At 35.9% G+C, this 21,861-nt stretch overlaps 1 protein-coding gene across 12 annotated transcripts in view; it reads right to left on the bottom strand.

Annotated features, from left to right (window-relative positions):
- Positions 1-21,861, bottom strand: part of LOC123688953 (disks large 1 tumor suppressor protein) — a 742,726-nt gene that overhangs the window by 204,099 nt on the left and 516,766 nt on the right. For 10 of the 12 annotated variants that reach the window (XM_045627719.1, XM_045627722.1, XM_045627715.1 and 7 more), the window contains one exon: positions 19,893-19,928. In XM_045627719.1, the coding sequence (XP_045483675.1) occupies positions 19,893-19,928 (36 nt within the window). Of the gene's footprint in view, positions 1-10,631; positions 10,975-14,669; positions 15,585-19,892; positions 19,929-21,861 lie in introns of those variants that run through there. The other 2 variants (XM_045627727.1, XM_045627726.1) reach the window with 2 other exon arrangements.

Raw genomic sequence — 21,861 nt, 5'->3', positions numbered from 1 at the left:
CTGGCCACAGTTCTCGATTTTTTTTCTGGGTTCGATTGAATTTGGTCAGAACATTGATATCGTTAATAGACTTGTTTTTTCTTACATAAACACCATTAAATTTGGATGAGGGTCAAAATCACCTGAAAATCCACTTTGAATGACATTGTATGATATATCGTTGAATTCAGCGTTAAAAGTTATTTCGAAAAATGTCATAAAATATGCAGGTCCGTATTGAAAAAAATGAGGTTGAGGGTGGCCCAGAGAGTACGAAACGTTGGATACGAAATCTGATTACGTCAAATTGAGGATAATTTACTGTCGAATAAAAAGTTCCTGTAACATTTTTTGATAATATTTGAAATGAAGTGGGAAATAAAGAAAAATCAAAATGACATAATTTACTTTTCTTATGATATCTCGAAATCCGGCCCTGATAATCTCGATTTGTTTGAACTGCTTGATAATGCTTCTATGCATGCAACTTTTTCTCCATTTGACCGACCTTCTAACTCTTATGATTTAAAAGTTACCAATACAATCCCATTGAAAAAGTGGCCACCCTGTATACCCTGTACTATTTGTAAAGTCATCGGTGTCTGAAGATGAAATGAGTACTGCACTGCGCGGTCACACAATGTAATCCTCAAATTGTTTATATTCAATTTTATTGGAACTAAATATAGAGAAAGCATAAAACTTGTTTCAATCATGATCAATTGTAGAATAATTACTGCAGAAACAGTTCGATATTTTCTTACAAAGAAAGAACGAAACAATTGTTTTTTTTTCTGAGAAGAGAACAGAATGTTACATTCCCGCACGCAAACACAGTTAAATGAACGACGTGGAGTTCGCATAAGTTTTTACATACGAAAAAAGCACGCAAAGATGTTAATGCATTCTATTTGAATGTTGAATGTAAGTCAGCTTGAATATTTACGATCTTTTTACACAACAATTATTTCACATTGACATTCCTTAAGTCATTTGTGTTTAGTAGGTTATGCGTTATGCCATTTAATCGTGTGAAGAAACACACGTATCCACGTGTAGAAATTGCGAGAGAAATTGTTTTATTTAATCAATGCCCATTTGTGAATATTGAAAGATATCAAATAGAATTTATAAATGAGATTATATAAATTTGAAAGAAAATTTTCTTTTCAAGGTACAAATATACTGGTACCAACTTCAAATTTGTTCCCAATAAGACGAATAATCAGTTGCTGAATAATTTTCTCAAATTAGTATTCACAAATGTCACCGATTTGGGTAAAACAATTCAACAATTTTCAAACATTGTTGCAGCTATATTTCCATGACTATATTTGCATTCCTACTGAATGCAAATGACATAAGAAATGTCGAAAAATAATATACAATGTCGTCAGTATAACTATTCTGGAAAACACAGATCCAATATCTCATACCGATTTACGACTGAACGGACGGACAGAAACGAATATGAGTGGAACTTCGTCTTCGCCGAACCTTATTGTATAAGACTATTCCCGTCTAATTTAATCAAAATATCTGACGAAATAATAGAGTGAAGATTCGAAGATGAGCGCTCAACAATTCTGATAATTGAGAAATGAAAATTACTTCCTTCTCATCATTTGTTGCTGAAAGACTTTCTACGGCAAATATATCTCGAATGGTGCCGACAGAAGGTTTAAAGCATAAGAAGCCCCGAGCAAACCCCGCAAAAGAAATATCGGAAAACATGAACAGGAAACGATGTTATATTTCCCCTTCCTCACATCTTGATAGATGAGCCCATTCCTCTCTAGTGCACAGATAATGGAAAGTTATTTTATATCCCACTAGCACTTAGGTACATGAATCTCGGCAAATAGAAAATCTTATCTTCCCTCTACTTCGTGAGAATTAATAATAAATACACATTTGATGTTTTAGATTGATTTCATTTCTCTCCTTCATTCTTACCATTTGTTTCGATAGATTGGGAAAAACAACTACGTCTGTTTGAGATGAAGGGTAAGCAGAGATTGTTTTCTTCGTGAAGACGTTATTGTCACAAGAGATTCTCTCGAAATGATGCCCATTAGGTGGAAAGAAAAATGTCGATACAGTGAAATCAAAGGAGTGGAAATAATGGAAACTTGACAGGTATTGCCAATACTTCGTTCGTTAAATGAAACAGTTTTGTGAAATCCTCATTTTTATTATTATTTTATTTTCAACCGTTGGGAATGATCAAGGAGAAAATAATAAGGTAACCTTCTTGACATTTTCACAGTTCAGTATTTGGAGTTCAGAAAATGACTCAGAGAACGCCATCCAGATATTTTCTCGGTTACTATAAAAGTAATGAGTTATTATATGTTCGAAAAATGTACTGAGCAAAACCTCGAAATTCTGAAGTCATATTTCCGCGACTGCACTCAACAGCAGATATTTGCAACAAAAACAGTTATTTCGACCATGTGTTTGATGACATTTTCTGTTGCAAATAACTCTTATGATATCCCCTTGAAGTATGACGCTCTTAAAAGTAGACACTCTATATATAGTTTTGTGATCTCCAAGGGTGCAATTAGCATATGCAGGACGAGCTTCACATCAGTTCTTTTCTCCTTAGACGACTTCAAAGGTTTATCTTCAAAATGATAAGCCAAAACTGCATACTTATTCCGAAGACAGCGACAAATTCCTCTATAAAATGACGTAATTTCGTAGGAGACTAGATTGCGGAGACCCAAATCGGAGTGCACGAAGGTCACGAATTCATACAATCATAAGGTTGCTGGATGCCTGCAAACAACCAATAAAACTGATAAAATTTGATTTGCGAGTTCAATTATCTCGGGCCACGGCTCGGAATGTTTAACCGAGCGGAAAAATTGTACAACGATATAAACTTCTGGCGATTTGATGGCCGGAGGTCAAACTTGGGCAAAGATTCGTCGACAATAGCAAATTTCGGGAACGACCAGCAGAAAAATTGGATTTTCGGTTGGGTAAACACATTCACTATTTGTAGCAGTGGGGTTGTAACATTTCCAACTAACTGTCTTCCTCAGAAAGGGACGAAATTTGTATTCGAATAGAATGAACCGTGCCCAATTCCAGGTTGAACCTTCGGTTGAACCTAAAAATACATTGTAATGATGCAAGTTCAAACACACTACTCACGACAAATTCATTTTTAAATTCTTCACTCAATCTTTGTGTTATATACACACCGGTAAAATGAGGAAAATGTACAAAAAATATGGGACATTCCTCAAAAGTCTCAGCTTGCTGATGGTTCCAAATTACACCTCCAACTTGATGACGATAATTTCTAAAACATTCTCCACATCCCAACCATCGAAAGTCATTACAAACCACCCCTTCTAACCTACTTGACCCAGCTCTCGATAGTACAGATAATAACCAACCCCAAACATAACGAGCTTTTGATGTCTGACACGAGCCACCTTCGAATCAACCATATCTCCAGTGCCTCCAACCTGAGAAACTATAGAACGGGGAAGAGCTGCAAAAGCTTTACGCGTGAGGTGGCATTAATATACTTCGAGAAACTGGGAAGAGGGAACATCATCCCCTCTGCCTCCATATTGAATTTAAATTACGGTAATCAGCGTGCGGGAATGAAATACGCTTTCCAGGAACACTTTGTTACATTACGCTCGTTACACACCGAGTATCAGGACCGGTTTTATGACGATGTTCTACGTCGGAGTGGGGGGTGTGGGTTGAGAGGGTGGATTTTTGAGGTTGATGGTTCTACGTATGGCACAGAGGCTTGTTGACGATGGGGTTTATTGGATGGAAGGAATTATTTCCGCACTTAGGGCTGCGGGATGGAATGTTGTAGCTTTCACGAAAGGGTTAGATTGTGCTTGAATTACTTTGTTACTATTCCTTAATTGTTGGAGTTGATCCTTATGAGACGTTTTATAATGTTGGGCTTTGAATTTTTCGGAGTCAGTACTTTGACTAAACAAACATATTCATGTTTTAGTGGAAACAGGAATCAATGTAAAATTATGGAGGAAAAAGCCATTTATATGAGGAAATAATAATATAATATATAATAATATATATAACAAGATATTAACTCTTGAACAGTAAACGCTGCAATCACTTTCAATTATCCCATTGTCTTCGTCGCTGATGGTTTAACGAAGTGATCACCAGAAGTTATCTGAGTCTACTGCTCAACATAAAGAAGTAACACTTGACCGAAACAAAATCTTGACCTTGTGAAAGAGTCTTTGAACCATAGACAGCAGACCAAAACATATCCCATATTTACCTGTCTCGAAACGCAGCGATATTTCCAGCTGTATAACATCATAAAACTTCGGAACAACGAATAATGAAGTTGAGAGATCTACATTAATTTCTTATGAACATAAAACCATCTCAATCATCTCGATGCCAGAAACCTAAAAAACTTTTTCACGTTTTGTATTGCACTGCATCTAAGTTACACCATTGACCATTTAGAACACATATAATTCAGTTACAGATAATTCATAATGACGTGTGAGATTTTTGTTGAATGGAAATCCCAGCAGGAAAGAAGATTGATATTTGAGTGGGTAATTTTTCTAATGACAATTCCTTTAGCGCGTGTTTAAAGTTCTATATATTTTCTTATGTTCGCCGTTTATTCATCGAAATAAATTCCATTATTATTATTATATCGGTGAATGTAGATATATGTAGATAATATATCGCATGAAGCAACGGATCGAGATGCCTTCTCGATGGTAAACGCCAACGTCGGATCAAACTGACAAGGTATATGAAGAAAAAGAATTTTCTTTGCGAGTATTGCGCTAAAAATGTCAATGTAAAATGTCAATTTTTCCGCTAAAAATGAAATAAGTGGATCTTATCTCTAACAAAAGTGACCTAATACTACGACAATTTGATATTGTTATTCTTCATACATCTATCGGAACATTCCGGTTATGAAGTCTTTGTTCATGACAGTCAGTGTGAATGACAAAGGAGGAAACCTCGTCATTTGCACCCCAATTGAAACCAATTGGATCTTCTTTTAATATAAGGCTCAGTAGCCTTTGTAGAGACAGAGAGGGTCAAACATTCTTTGTGAAATTTTAATAAATTGGCTGCAATGTTGAAAGAACTAGACGATGCTATAGAAGAGTTGAGTAATTAATATGTCGAAAACCAAGATACTGAGTAATTGTAAAGAAAACATCTACCTACATACAACAAAGGTGGAAAACGTATCAAATTATATTGGTCTTGAGCATACAATAAGGATGGGTGGAGAGACTCCGACAGCAGAGTTGAACACCTATGAATTGGCGGCTTTCGAAAAAATGAAGTACATATTCAAGAACAACATCTCTATAAATCTGGAGAGAAGAGTATTTGACACCTCTGTATGGCCTTGAAACAATGGCACTAGCAAAGAAGTGTTCAAATACACTGAGGGTAATGCAGAGAGGAGCCATGGAACGTGAGATGAATGGCTTGAGTTTAAGAGAATACAAATGAAAAAATGCGACAGAACAAAAGTCTCAGATCAGAAGTTTCAATGAGTAGGACATGTGGCTCACCAAGATTGTAACAGATGGATCAACAAGTCAACACACAGGAGGCCAAGTCAATCAAACGCGTGAGAAGACCGGGTGGCATCGAGTAGCACAGGAGAAAGCTGAAGGAGGCCTATGTCCAGAGGTGGACAATGGCTGAAGAATAGAAGAAATCGTAAACTCTAGGGTAGGAGTTTTTGTTGCCAGGGTATTCAAAACCACCCGTGGTAAAATTAATAAGAGTCTCTCATGAAGAGTGGTCCATTATAACTTTATACCTTCTCCTGCTCAACCCCCGAGTCCTGCACTGCCTGGGCCTTCCGAACAGTCTGTTATATATCCACTAACCCACCTTTCGGCCTGTTTTACGACGTCCGTCCATCCTTTTACGACTCGCGTCGCCGTAATGATTTCCAGATGATGGCCTATTAGTTTATCCCTAATAATGGACAGTTTTGATTTTATACGAGCCCGGCCGCGATCTTCCGGTCTACCTGACGGGTTTTATGGCTCCGGACCGGAACGTTAAATTTCTCCGGGGCTCGGCCGTGTGTTGTCATGGACGGAGGGGCGGCGCAGATAGGGATTATCACCTGGCAGGGTGGATGTTGGCAGAACGACGTCCGGATTTGTCGCCGTTTGTGCATAATAATTCTAATGACCGAGCCAACCGACGGAATGGCATATTGTCGGTAGGACCCTACGCAAGCTGTTATCTAGCAGGTAATAATCGTAATAACTTCAATCGAAATAAGCCGAGTAGATGAACAGCTACAAATGAAATGTTTGTGGCGGCTTCTACCTTCTACTTTGAGGACTACTGAGTGCGCAGGTTATTGCTCTAACATGTTCATGAAGTGGTTTGGACTGAACGTTTGCTTGAACACATTCTTTCTGAAGGTACGGTTTCCGGGGACAGTCGCGTTTCGACGACTTCATCTAACTCTAACTAATCGCAATTCAAGCAATCGCGTAGCTGGACGGAGCTGCGAATTGCGATTCGAAACGCGACGGTCAACGGTACCTTAAGACAGTCACGAGGAGTCTCTCACTGGGGAAATTAAGTGTACACTTACAAGGAAGTGAGGGGGAAATGAAAGGCAATGAGGGGCAATGAGAGGCAATGAGGAGTAATGAGAGCAAATGAGGGGAAATGAGAATTAAATGGATTAAAAGAAATTAATAGGTAATGCAGATTTATTTTTACTATTTTATTCTATTACACAAATGCCAAAATGAAAGAGATGGGTAATAAACGGAAATTACGAGTGAAATTATTTAAATAGACAGTTAGACAACCTATATGCATATGTCACGTGTCGACTCGAAGATATAACCTAAGAAGTTATCTGAATAACTTGCATGCGAACTGTACGTATTAAGATGGATTACCACCACGTGGTTTTTCGAGTATCTATCTCTGGCACTCCTGCCATGACCAAACTTTGTACGGTGTACAAAGTTATACATTCACTTCTTATTTTTTTTTTTGAGGGGGCTATGACCAATATTTCAGGAGATATCACGGTTTTTGTGTTGAAATTCAATTTTTACGGTTTTTTTTCAAATTTCGAGTTAAAAATTCTCATAAACTATGAGCTCTACGAACAATCGGTAAGCTCACAGTTTTTGAGAATTTTTAACTCGAAATTTGGAAAAAATCTGTAAAAATTGAAAATCTACACAAAAACCGTAACATCTCCTGAAATATTGGTCAAAGCCCCCTCAAAAAAAAATAAGAAGTGAATGTACAACTTTGTACACTATCCCCAATGAGCCGAATTTCGTACTCACCAGAAAATTTTTTTTTAGAAAAATTTCACTCAAATTTTCAATACCTAACCTAACCCTTAAAAAAAAATGAGAAGTTTATACCATTCTTCCGATTGATACGATGAGGTAGATCGCGAAAAAGGCTGCAATTAACCGATTAGTCCATTATTTCAGGATTTATAGGAAACAAACTGATATTTTCAAAAAAATGTTGATAATATTCTCGAGGCTGTCAATTATCATTGAGGCAAGATACGGACTTGAATCCTCAATATATTTGAGATCACATCTCGATCAATAAAAAACATTTTTGTTTGAGGTAAAATATTGGTACTACAAAATCGACAGGATAATCTGTAGTAGGACACAGAAAACCTTAGTAAAAACAATCGATGCTTCAAGGTCTGTTTCATTTTGTGAGCCAATCTTTTCGATAATTCCAAAAAGGAGTATATTTAACATATCATGTGTTCGCAGTAATTGAAAACTAAGAATAAATACACAAACCCATTCCAATTTGGTATGGAAAAGAGCTTCGAAAACATGGATCGCATTTCCCGGAATCCGTATACATTGAATCGAAACGAGGCAAGACAATTTTCGGATCAGGACCCAATCGCCTGAAATTTATCGCATCTAAATTCAAATTATATTGACGAAAGTGGGTGAATTTCCCATTATTCGAGATTACGTTTAATGGGATTCCACAGACGACGTTCTAACCCGATTGCGATTCAAGTTGCGCATTAAATCTTCCTTTTTCGCAGGATAATATTTTGCAGAATCATATATGCCAGATTTTCGCCAGCGGCGACCGGGGAAATTAGCATCGATGAAAATCATGGCAATTTTGAACGAAATATTGTGATTTCCTATAACTTCCTCAATTCGAAATATAAATAAATTGTGCAGAATGTGAAACTCAATGTGTGATTCTGGATAGAGGTTATTTAACATTGTAATTATTGTCATTATCGTCACTTATAGTGTCAGCGAATACATGGATTACTCTTTTGTTTGAGGAATTTGAATCTTTTGTTAATCAAATTTTCGGTTTCAGTTACTAATTTCTATCTTTTTTTCGTATTATTATTATTGTATGCATATTTATTTTGACGTTTTCTATACAGTGTATTCTGTCTTAAGGAAATAAAAAAATATTATTATTATTATTGAAATAACTCTAGAAAAGGAAGAAACGGTATCATGCATGCGCATATTACTCCCTTGGACTCCACAGAACAGTCTACAATTATTATATACAGGGGTTTTCAATAGGTATGATTAATTACTAGAATTTAAAATGGTTTCAATGGTACATTGATGGAGCATTATTTTTTGACATTTCTCATGTCAGTTGTGTTCAGAAAGCTTTACCATTTAATCGTGGAAAGATATATGTTTCAACAAAGTTTAGAAATTATTAAATTATTTTATGGGAATCAGTGTTTTGTGAATACTGAAAGTAATTTGAGAATTAAATTCATGGACGACATTAATCAGTTAGTCGACTCTGCACTGTTCGTTGTATTGTGGACAAATTGGGAATTGAAACCAAGTACGATTCAGTTGTTGTATCGTGTAAAAAAATCACTTTCAAATTGATCTACAATACGACGAAAAGTGGGTCAATTAACTCAACATTGTCGTCCTTGAAATCTTCTTTCAGTCTTCGCCAATGGGCACAGTTTTTGATAAAACAAATTCTAAACGTTTTTGAAGCCTTCATCTTTCCATGATTGAATGACTTAACTTGCTGAATACAAATGACAAAAATTGTCAAAACTGTACATGATACGCCGTTATATCAATTTCAAATGTGATATGATTCATTAAGTATGGAGGTCTTTGTTTTCTATTAGTTGTTCTAGATGAGAGGTTCTTATGATTTGGTATCATGATTGTATCCATATATAAACCAAATTTCAACCGAATCGAATGTGTTGTTATGGAAAAACTGAGTAATTTTTTCGAAATTCTGTTTGAATTTTCTATGGCTCTAGTGACATGGTGATACGATCAAAATGAAATTTTACAATTGTAATTGTTATTGTACATCTACAAATATGAAATTCCAAATGGTTGGATTTCTTCACAATGAAATACTAGGTTCTTTATTTTCCTCTTGAATATTCTATGGATCTGACGATGCGATGAGCAAGAAATTGTGATTTTATAATGGACACGAAATTTTGTATGAAGCTTGATACTGCTATTCTATAATAGATATATCACTTGTAGTTTTGAAATTATACAGTCAACACAATTTTTAATTGTCACATTTACTGAAGCTATGGTCAAAGTTTTCTTATTGAAAACTTCAATTTTCGGAGTGTTTTCGTGTGACAGTTATTGCATTTTGCAACGAAATCAATTGATTTTTTGCATGATTCATCATCAGTGAGTCGAACTTCATCATTAGAGACCATTACCGGCTCAACATTCTAAAAATACAGACATCCTGACGAAATAATAAAGCGCTGAAAAATGTACAGAAATAGAGTAGTCTTTTCTCTTACATGCATTTTTTATATTATTATTTCTTCTTCAAAAAAAAAAATATATCAAAAGATGTCATATTGCAAAAGCTACCGAAATTCTCACGATGAGAAAATATACCAGACGTTGACGTGATATAGAGCCCACAAATATTTGAACTTTTTTCAGCCTTTTATTTCAATAGGTACCGCATATTATCATGAAAGAATTCTCATTCCGCGAATTCTGTATAATCAAAAGAGGCTGAAGTTTCCTCACTAACAATTTCGCAGAATCACAAGTATGAATAAGAAGCCAAAATAATGATCGAACAATAAAACGATGAATCATAATCCATTAAGTCATCCAAAATTCAAGTTTTCTTGTAAATCTCTTAGGAGCAACTTCAAGTCCAGAAAGTTTCAACAACCTCAAAGCTTGATACTCAAGAAAATTACATTGTTATTATTTCAGCACTAACTTTATTGGAGAACTTTCAACAACAGGTGTTTCGAGACCCTCATATAAGCAGAATTTAATAAATTATAATAAGTACAATATGGAAATTGAAACCAGCGAATCATGTTCGTCGAACAGTCGGAACTTATACCGTGAAATCTAATAGCTAATTAATTAATTTATTCGTTGTAGGATGCTCTACATTCCAAACATAGAATACCAGTTGAGTGAGAGTTGCATTGTTCAAGTCTAGATTAGAACGTTTAACGCTACCGTCATTATATCAACAGTTACACTATCAATTTTCGGTTGCGAACGTTCACTATACGCCAGGTATTTCGTAGCGCTACCTATCGTTAGTCATCGTGGTAGCTTTCCAATCGAACTCACCGCATAAACCACAAAACTCGGCTTATTCCTCAAAATCGGCGATTTTTTCGGCAGATGGGGTGACTTTTTCTGCAACAGCATCATTTGTACACCGGAACACTATCACTTCCCGTTCATCAAAACACTTTCCACATTTCACACTGCACTGGTGCACTTTCAGGATCACACAACACTTTTCATCGAAACCTGGGCACGTCGCAATTGGGCCATCGCATGAAAAACTGTCGATTTTACCGGGTGAAAACTTCCTTTGTAGCGAACCAAACGCCCGAAGCTGCTCACACGGTACCAAGTCACGTCGTACTGAATCGACGTCAACCTCCATAGGTACCATGGGTTAATGCATAGACACACACCGTTGACTGCGTTTGAAAGCAACCATCTAGAAATTCGAAGTTGTGTGGCAAGGTCGAGGATTGTCACGCTTATCGTATCGGATCTACGCTATGAAGCTATCAAATACAAGGTTTTATTATTACGGGCAGACAGTCGCTGATAAGATATGTTTATAGACGCGATGCGAAATTTGTCATTTCTAGCTTCATTCGTCGTTGAATCATAGACGTGTTCATTTAAATTAGGATAAAAATAGTTTGTGGTTTGTGTCAACCACGTGTGTACTACAGGGTTTTCCAATAAGAGATTTTAATATCAAAAGAATAATGTATCAGGTATAAAGTCACTCAAGTCAATTGTTATGGTTCTGCCTAATTATTCATTGTTAGGTTCAGATCAATTTGCTCTGAAGATGGCCATGTAAATGACCGAAAGCTAGGTCAAATTTAATAAAGAGCTTAATAAGATCTTTGAGTGACTTTATATCTGATACATTATTCCTTTGATCTTGTGAAAAAGTCGATAATTCTTTTTTTGTGAGAGGTTTTATTTTAAGAAGAACGCTATCTGAGCAGGTATCGCTTCTGATGCTGTCATCTTTTGAAATTTGACAAGAAAAAACTACACCTTTATTAAAAAAAGGAAAGATACACGCCTAAACCACGCCTTTAAATAATTTTTTAAAATTCACCAAAAAATTTTGCAGATACAGTTCGCTTCACTAAAGCACTTTTGGATCATTATCGAGCACCTTCTCAGCCGGCAATAGTGAAACCGGTTGAAAATTTTGAGTTGTTGGGGGGCAAGTTAGTGATGTGAAAAATCGAAACCGTGTAGGTCACTGAAGAACAACTCAGAATATTGCTGCTGTAGCCCGTAGTGTTAACAAAACCCAGGTAGGTGGGTTCCTGGTCGATCTTGGAAATTAGACATTCTATTAAAGATTTTTTTATTGCCGAAATTGGAAGCCGCAGTAGTAGGCGAAATGTCAGATGAGAAATTGACTCGATTTCCAGCCACCATGACGTTTTATAACGCTAATAATCAGTACTTGTATCAAACAGCAGAGTTGTGAATCAGCGCCGAAAGCATTCAGCTATTTTGTTGATGTTTTTATCTACTGTTTGCATAAAACATTTTTCACTGCCTAAAAATTTCTAGTTCTGTTTATTATTTTGGCAGAACTATGGACTTTTCACAAATGGCAAAAAAAATCAATGGAGCAATTTTCTTTGATGACTATTGTAAATGACATAAAACGGTTCACTTTCTCGGCAAAATATGCTTGTCACATTTCTCGCTATTTCATCTATTCACCTCATCACACACCAATCATTAAATTCGCGGGGGGATTTTCGTGAATTTTTCTAAATTTTTGTGGGAATAAAATCCTTCACTATTTTTGCAGCAGCTTTACCAATAGTTTTGAAAAAAGTTTATTAGAAAACTTGAGATCAGCTTCATCTCAGGAAATGTTAGCACAATTTGATTTTCACAAAAGCAAAATGGCTGTAATTGGTTATCAGTCGTTGTGGTAATTAAATTAATTAATTTAAATTGCTTATTTTCTTCTTGGATTTTTTCAATTAGAATCGTTGGTATATACACAGAAGGGGTCATGCAAATGGTGCTTTGTAACGAGACGGGATGAGACCCCAATTTTTTCAGAACCTTTATAATGAAAAATACAGTTCAATAGATTCTACCGTGCAGCATACATACATCGAAAACGAGGGAAAAAACACAAATGAACCTATTTCCGCCATCAATATCTCCTAATCATTGTTCGAAACAACCGACGCATTCACATCCCATAGGCCTGCTCTCAAACGGAGTCAAGACCGTGTGTACAACGGATCCGTTGAATTTTCCCGTTGGTTTTTGCGCGAGACTCACGCGTGGGTACGTCCATCGACACAATGGAACGAGGGATAGACGTTACAGTGCGGCCGCAGAAAAAAAAACAGCGAGCCAGGTTATCGCGTTTCCCATCGCCAAGGCATAGTTACGTCAGTTTCCCACAATGGATCCAGATCTGGCGGTCGAAAACAATGGCAATGAGGCCCTGAATGAAGGGCAGAGAAGTCGAAGAGTTCCAGATGAAGTGCGATAGGGTCGCCTGGTAGGCGCTCGTTGGACATTGACGAAGGGCCGCTGAAAATAGGCTGCGGTGTAATCAGGTGGTGTTAAGACCGTTATACAGGTTGTCCCAGAATCAGAGGTCAAAATAATTCACCGTCGTACTCAAAATTGATGTTTCTCAATAGTGCAAAGCGCTCGTTGAACATTGGTTTAGAGACGATGAAAATAGGCTGCCTTGTATTCAGGTGGTGTTAAGGCCGCTATACAGGTTGTCCCAGAATTTATTTATTTTCTCCGTACGTAGCTAAAACCATTTTAATGAGTATGATTCGTATCATAAGCCATTCGTCTTTTTAAATTTTGTTGGTATCGATAAATGTGATATCTTGTTCTCTTAAAAGGAGTGCATAATTATTCTTCCTTACAATTCGTTTCCTTTAATGTTTTGTGCAATTGCCAATTATATATTTCAATAAATAATAAAATTGGTGTAGGTTCACAACGTAACTACGTTTGAATGCAGATTGGTGATACAAATATCGCCAGGTACAAAAACTTTCGTCTGAATTTGGCTTGTATAAAATGATTGTTTGAGGTCATTTGATCTAACATTCAGACAAAATGCTCAATATTGTGAAATATCATAAAATATTATGATTATGATAGTATGTTTTTTTTTGTCAGGTTCAGCACTTCTGTGTTGGTTCGTTACTTTCTGTGTTCAAGCTTTTCTCAACATTTCTATATAATATCTACATTGAGTGAGAGGCGTTTGAATGTGATAGTAATTTCTTCAGAATGGGCCGCAGATTCTTATACATATTGTATTTTTAAAAGATTAAAAGTCTATTTTATTTTTAAGGTCCAGTTGAGTATTGGGTTACTCTTTTGATTCCCCTTTTGGTTAATATAAACATTAGCCCCGCTGATCCCTTCTTTACTTACAAAAATAGATTATTCTATTGATTTCTATCTCTAATCTATACAACTCGTGTATTTTCAATACTCCATTGATCAATATTTGCATTAAAAGCTCCATTATCCATAAATGACTAGTAGTCATTAGTGAATTCAATGCTAATCAATGCATATCGTAAATGGAACTTAATTTTTCATTGATTTTTTTTTATAATCATAATGTTATTGTTTAAATAGTCGAATGTTTTTTTGTTGAGAAAATGTGTATCCTTTGTTGATGATTGTTCTCAATTATGTCCAGGCTTCTGTTCAGGTGCAAGTAAATTAGGTATTATATTTATTTTAGTGTACATAAGTCTCTCTCTCTCTCTCTCTTGCTTGCTTGTTTATAACTCATTTCAATTTTCGGGTATACCTACATCCTACATTGGATAAATAATGTGTATTTGTTCATTGATGAATCCAAGTTTCAACTGTATTCTTATGGATTTTTTTCATTTGTACGTGTATATCTGTACGTATATCTTCATGAATATTGTTAATCTGATATTGTGGAAATATCCTAATAAATACACATTGTATTGATAACATTTAGTATGCAATTCGCTAAGAAATGAACCAAAACCAGAAAAATATCTTTATTTGTTAGTAAAAAAATTACAATTCAAAATTGTTAGACTTGAAATTTGGAAAAAAACTTACCGAATCTAAGTTGAAGAGGGAGGAAACTTTCTTAATGAAACCTTCTTCCTTCTTTTTCCTCCTTGAAGTCATGATTGTTGACACTTGATCTGACGGTTGATTTGTTATCGAATGTTCGCTAAATCGTGGGTCAGTCACCTATTTTATGAATGAAAGGACCTCTAAATGGCTTTATCAGATGTTGATTCTCCAATTAAATTTTATTGGATAAAAAAAAATTGAAGTACAGTTAAATTGTTCAATCAAATATCTTCTTTTCTTTCTCTTCGGAGATTCCCATAGAACCTTGAGTATCTGATATTCAATACAATTCAATTAGTAAACTGATAATTTATTTATTAAATAGTCAGCTACTACTTAATCAAATTACTGGAATTCCAAGTAATTATTGAATCACTCGGAATATTTAATAACCACAAGCTCTATTCTATTTATCTCTTCGATGTTTTCTGAAGAAAATATATCCACAAATGTATTTGGAACCTCAAATATAAATCCTGGATGTAGTTATGTGCGGATTCAACGAAGTTTGCAACGTCCAAATATTTGAGGTTATGTTAAATACCAGATCAGAATGAAAATACACCACCGAAATCACTACAGCGACCACATTAACATAGGTTTATCATGAATGAATAAATACCACTGACGTCCCGAAAATCGTCAACAGGTAGAAATGGCACTATCACGAAAAATAAACACAAATGGCACAAGCCTACTTTTGGCTTTTCACGAAACAAGCGTTCGAAATTCTTCACTCACAACAGTCCAGGGAACTTCATAACTACATACTTCGATAATCTTTCGCGGGTTCAGTCATAATTACAAACAATAACAACATTTTACCGGCAAAATGAGTTGATAATATACAATAGCATTTCTAAGCAACCACTTGTGGCTTGTTGCACGACAACAGAGTCGTCAGTAGTCGTTCGAAGTCCACGGAACCACCCGAAGCGTGGCGCAAAGCCGAAAGAATGCTGATTCGGGTCACATCGTCGCATGCAACGTCATGAAATGATACGAGAGGATAAATTCAGAGGTAATCGCTGATCCTCGATCTATCGAATATACCTTGCCATTATCGAATGGAAATTTCTGAAAAGAAAGTGCCAATTTGTTTCAGTAATGGATTCTTTATAGCACTATACCTACATAGGTAGGTACTTCATTGATTGTCGAGACAATCAATGAAATACTATTGCTATTGCATCAACTACTTACATTATCTTTTATATCAGGTAGGTATGGTTGAATAAACATTCGAAACCTATATTCGTCATTGCAGTTCAAGCTATCAGTTTGTGACATAAATTGTGTAATAAAATATTGCAATATTCCGTCCCTCTCTATTGAATGTTATCCACTACTTAATTTTTTAGCAAATATTCCCTGAACGCATGAAAAGTCCATTTGAGTGATATGTGGTGCCCATCCGGCCGATTTTACTCTAGAATGGCACAACCTAGAGACTTGAAATATTTAAGTTAGCATCGCATCTCCAATGCCTAGGTCAAGTTCGCCGAGCATAATCTGTTTCCGTAAACATAGCTGTTCGAAATTTGCTTTCAATGTTGACCTCAAGTATTTCGATCGGAATGAAATAGAGTTAATTTTTATGGGAAATAACGAATTTCAGCTTCACGCAAAATTTAATGTTTATTCTCTCACCATAACCATAAAACTGACGGAGGATTCTCACTAGTTGAGAATCAATTATTCCTGTCATGAAGAAACTTCTAGAACGTTTGGTAGTGGTATTGATCCCAATGGTTCGCCTATAGCGAACAATTTTCACCAAATTGTTGGTTAGAAAATTCAAGCAGAATAACGAAAAAATAATATTCCTAATATTTCCGTAACTACCCCTCCTTCCTATAGAACAATTTGACAGGTGAACACAACCTTCAAATACTGGCTAAATTTATTTAGTTTTTTGCTTATTGACATCGTTGAAAATGACAATCGCTATAGGGAGTCACGTTTGTTTTTTCGCCATATTATGACGCTGGTGTCAATTTTTAGATACCACCAACCAGTGAATTGATACAATGTCCAGCCAGATCTCCAGATCTGTCCCTTTCATACTTTTTATAGGGCTTTTTAAAATCAAAAAATGATGTCACAGAATACGCATCTTTCAAAGAATTACGTCAAGGAGTTATGATTATGAATGAATTTTGGAGAATTACTACAGAGTGGCTCCAGAATGTGAGGTGAAAAAAATTTATTAAATTGTATCGAAATTTGGGCATTCGTTATATTAAATTATACATGGTACTCATCTCTTATTTCTAATTGAATCTTCCCCAACTGCTTCATTTCGTTGGTAATCATCCAGATTAATTGGTTAGTGTTTTATTTTCAAGACCAAATATTGAGTAAAGGAATAATCAGATCTTGAAAATCGTTTCACTCTTATATTCTGGATTGGTAGACATTTTCAACAACATTTTGCACGACCCATCGCTCCTATTCAAATTTGAGTGGTTGCTCTTGCTGTGCAGAGGGATGAAATGATTTGATGATATGTAAAAAAATGTTCCCCTCAAGAACAAAATTGGCTGGTAAAAGTGTTTTAAAATCTTGATTTTTCTACCCGAAAAACTTCTGTTGTCTTGTCAACTGAGACAATGGTATAAGACGTCACCCAAAAGTTACAGATATGGCACCGCCAGTGCCATATTACTCTTTTCTCTCGTAAGTAATAATATTTAGCTCTAATAAAGGTATAGACGAACCTTTCTACAGATAGGGTATTGAAAAGTTAGAGGAGCGTTGGAGTACATGTATCACTTTCATAGGCGACTATGTTGTCAAATAAAGTAGAACTTTGAAGAATAAAATTGTTTTTAGGTTTGGGACTGCGAGTGAAGTGTTTCAGAATATGAGAAATTACCACTCCAATGTTCATGCCAATCGTAGCATCACTCTTCACATGGAAAAAACAACAGACAACAATGACATCATAATAAATCAAAGGACCCCGCACGTTTTATATGGGAAATGGCTTTCCGTGAATTTGGCTGAATTTTTGATATGTTGTAGTTCTTGATAAACTGATCATAGCCACAAAGCTCAAAAATGGACAGTTTTCGAGATATGGAGCTTTGAAAATGTATTTTTTGCAATTTTCGGGGTTTTTGCTCATCAATCGGGGAGCTCTCATTTCTGGTTTTGATGGAATTTGGATGTTCGGCGGCCAGAACCCGACTGAGAAATTATCTTCCTTGGTTATATTAGGCATCGCCATCGATAATTTTTTATACACTGCTCCACATTGGCTATGAAATGAGTTACAAAATCCAAGATCTTCCATACATCTTTTCATGCCACAAGATGACGCCAGAATAATTCACATGACCGAGAAACGACATATTGTGAGATTTTGTTAAGAGAGACCATAATAACTGAATTCTCATATATCTGATGTCCAATAATATCAAATATCTTAGCCAAAATGTTCATAACCAGGCACCGCGAGCTGTAATGGGGGAAAATGGGAAAATCATAATCATATATCCTCAGGGATAACAATTGTGATCACTATTGATGTCATTTACATATAATATGTGATTTGTTTCTCACAAATCTCGATAATCTGACAATGGGGTGCCAAGACATTTTCCTCAGAATGTCTCGAAATTGATGATAGCATCTCACAGACAAACGAATCCGTGAAAATGTCTACAGTTTTGATACAATATAGTACTATCCGGGTAGAATATAGAAGTCCAAGTGTTGGAAGCTAACTATGAATGGAACTTCCGATATTAACCCACGAATTCTTGGAAATACAATTTTTTTTTATTATCTCATTTCATAGCCAATGTGGAGCAGTGTACACAATTATCGATGGCGGTGCCTAATATAAGGAAGATCATTTCTCAGTCGGGTTCTGGCCGCCGAACATCCAAATTCCATCCCAACCAGAAATGAGAGCTCCCCGATTTATGAGCAAAAACCCCGAAAATTGCAAAAAATCCATTTTCAAAGCTCCATATCTCGAAAACTGTCCATTTTTGAGCTTTGTGGCTATGTACACTTCTGATCAGTTTATCAAGAACTACAACATATCAAAAATTCAGCCAAATTCACGGAAAGCCATTTTCCATATAAAACGTGCGGGGTCCTTTATTTACCGTTCTGTGTTCCCCAAGTAGATATAAATGACAAGCGCTCAAAAGTTCTTTACTTCACATCATTGCTTTCCTCATTTTTCTTCTATGTTGTGAAAAACGAACTGTAGACTTTCAGCGTTAAATCTGCATACTTATTACTTGATATTCCTTTCTTCCTTGAATACTCATTCACGGCAAAGTTGATCCGCTGACCCTTCATATTCAGTCCGCATTTTCAAAACGTCCGTGATGTTGCTTATCAAACATAAAAGGAGACCCTTTTTCCCTCCATCTTTGTAAGCTTTCCTGTACTACCTACCTCGACGTATTACTCAAGGACCCACTTCATCAAAGATTCACTTCGGGAAAGAAAGTTAGGAAAAGACTAGGGTAGGCTCTGTCGCAGCTTCCATATTCATCCTTGTTTTCGATCGGAATAAACCGCTTCGCCTCCCATAAAATATGCATAGCGTGGAGCACTGGGGACGATACAAACTACCCCCGAAATCTTCGGATGATCACCCTCCGAACAACTCACATTTCGGAAAGTTTGGTCATGTCTTAGCTGGCCGAGCATTAAAGCCTAAATTGCTCAATTAGCTGGCAAAGTTTGAATATTCGCCAAAATGTTATACGAGTTTTTGGCCGAAGAAAAACTTCCATATTTGTGGAAGGCGGTTGAATTTAGGGAAGGCTGGAATTGTTGTTTCTGTTCGATAGATTAGATTATTGGTTATACATGTTTTCAAGTTGTACATTGAAAATAATCATAGAGTCTTTTCATCTTCATCATTCTTTTTTCATGTAGGTACCATTTTTCTAGATTTTCCAGAATTAGCATAAAAAAGATAATTTTTTCTTGTATTTCTAATTATTCAGCATGAAATGAATTTTGATGTATAGTTTCCTAGAATTAAGGCACAAATTCTTCAATTACCATTTTTTTACTTATGTTGCATTTTTACAACAAATGTATTACTTGGAATTAATCATTCCATCTATTTTCTGCTAGTTTATAGTAGATAACAGTTAACCATAGACGCCATAATAACTTTCTCATTCAAAATGGTAAAGAAAGTTCGGAAAAATATATAAAACTCACCTGATCACTGTCATTTCCTTGCCAGCTATCATTTCCCTGAAACAAGAAAATTATAATCAGAATATTTCTTGAAATTAAATCTATATGAAAATTTCATTCAAAAACCAGAAATAGTTTCACATTTATTTTAAATTAATAAACTCATACACAGTATTTCAGAATATGATGTTGATCCTTGAGGTGTACCTTAATCCTTTGGTGATGTCAAAAGAAAAATTTGTATAAATCAATGTCTTAATCTTACAGTTTCAAGAAAGTTTTTCAACTTCAAATCTGTGATGTCACTTTCAACAATTGATCCGCAGCATTCTGTTTTTTTCTTCAAGTTAATAATTGTGGTTTCATTCAATTCATGATATAATGATTTCATATTGAATAGTATGTAGTATTGTTCCAACTTACTGATTCATTTTTTTTTTTTTCCTTTTGTGATCAATGATTTTCATGTGAGGTGCGGATCTCAAATGCCGCGTTTAATGAAGCAGTTTGCAATTTTAATATCTTGTTAATTTCAAAACTACAAAATTTATATTGATTGCATCATCAGAATATTCAAGAATATCCAAAAAAAAGTTACCCGATATTTCCATAAGCTCAATTTGAATTGTAGATATACGACAAATAGATATGATATAATGATTAGCTGCGTGAGAATTTGAAACTGGTCATATCATCACAGAACGGTGAACAATTTGTAGCCGAGTTTGGGGCTGCCTGGAAGGTATAAACTGGACAAACAAAACCATGAGCTACAAAGCGAAGACTCGCCTATATAAAGCTTGGATGAGTACAGTGCCGCCGAATCATCGACAACCAAGAGAATGACAAGAACAACTGAAATGAGGGGTTTGAAGATGTATCGAAGCAATAACACTCACGGGGAGGTGCAAGTTTTGATCAGATGGGTCAGAGCTCGCAGGAGATTTTGGAGAGACCATGTGGAGATGATGCCAAGTAAAAAGAATCCAGAATCCAAGAACAATAACCGGAAGAAGGTAGTTTGCTGTGTAATCCTCGTCGTCGTCGTAATTTGTGTTTTCGAGGTTAATGAGCATATTTGGTTTGAGTGTGAGATCTTTCTCATTCTCGTCGTCAGTATCAACTTCGTTGAAGGGCTGTTTTCACATGCTGTTGCCACACAGTGCTCGCATACTATTAAGCACAACATACCAGCCTTTTTGCAACTGCAGCCAGCAAGAACTCCAACGTCAGCAATTCGAGCTGGAGCTACCTTGGGGTTCTCCAACATTGCAGAGAGCTCGGGGTTTTTTGGTACATCACCTTCTTCTTCCCAATACTAAAGGGTGCTGAGGTGGTGTCGCTCTCACTTATAGCGTTCAGGAAAAGTATGCCCTAGGTCCCGTATTTGAAAGAGTGAGAAGAATAAAGGATTTTCTGGAAAGCATCGTTCATAATCGTTATAAAATTCAAATTGTCGTTGGAGAGAAATTTCGCCTGCATAATGGTGCCGACTAAAATTGTCTTGGAAAACACAAACTTGGTGGGGGGTTCAGCAAGGAATGCCAATAACGTTTTACTTCCTTGGTGTATTGGTATTTTATCCCACTAGGATGAACATCAAAACCCACTATGGTATATCTCCCAAAGAGCCTTTTGCTTTATTCTACATAGTTCTGGCCGTAACCTCGAATAATGCTTCGCTCTAAACTACCGTGTCATTTTGAGAAAATGCATCTAATTCGGATAGACTATATCTCGGTTGATATTAGGTTAAAGAAGAAGATTGTAAATACAAAATTGTAGCAAATTTGATTCTCTACAACTTTAAAGAAGAACGGTTTGAGCGAAAATGACTCAGTTTATAAATCATTAATAAAACACCGATAAAACTTCGAGAATGTTGAGGTTCTTCGGCCCTCCTCAAGTTAGCACAAGGATTTTTTCCAGCAGACTCAACTGATTTCGGTCTATCTATTAGACTTTAATGTAATTAATGTAAAATTTGCAG

This window comes from Harmonia axyridis, chromosome 1, assembly GCF_914767665.1.
Source record: "Harmonia axyridis chromosome 1, icHarAxyr1.1, whole genome shotgun sequence".
Classification (NCBI taxonomy): Eukaryota; Metazoa; Arthropoda; class Insecta; order Coleoptera; family Coccinellidae; genus Harmonia; species Harmonia axyridis.
Note: the sequence above shows the minus strand (reverse complement) of the source record. Positions and strands in the feature narration are given on the sequence as shown.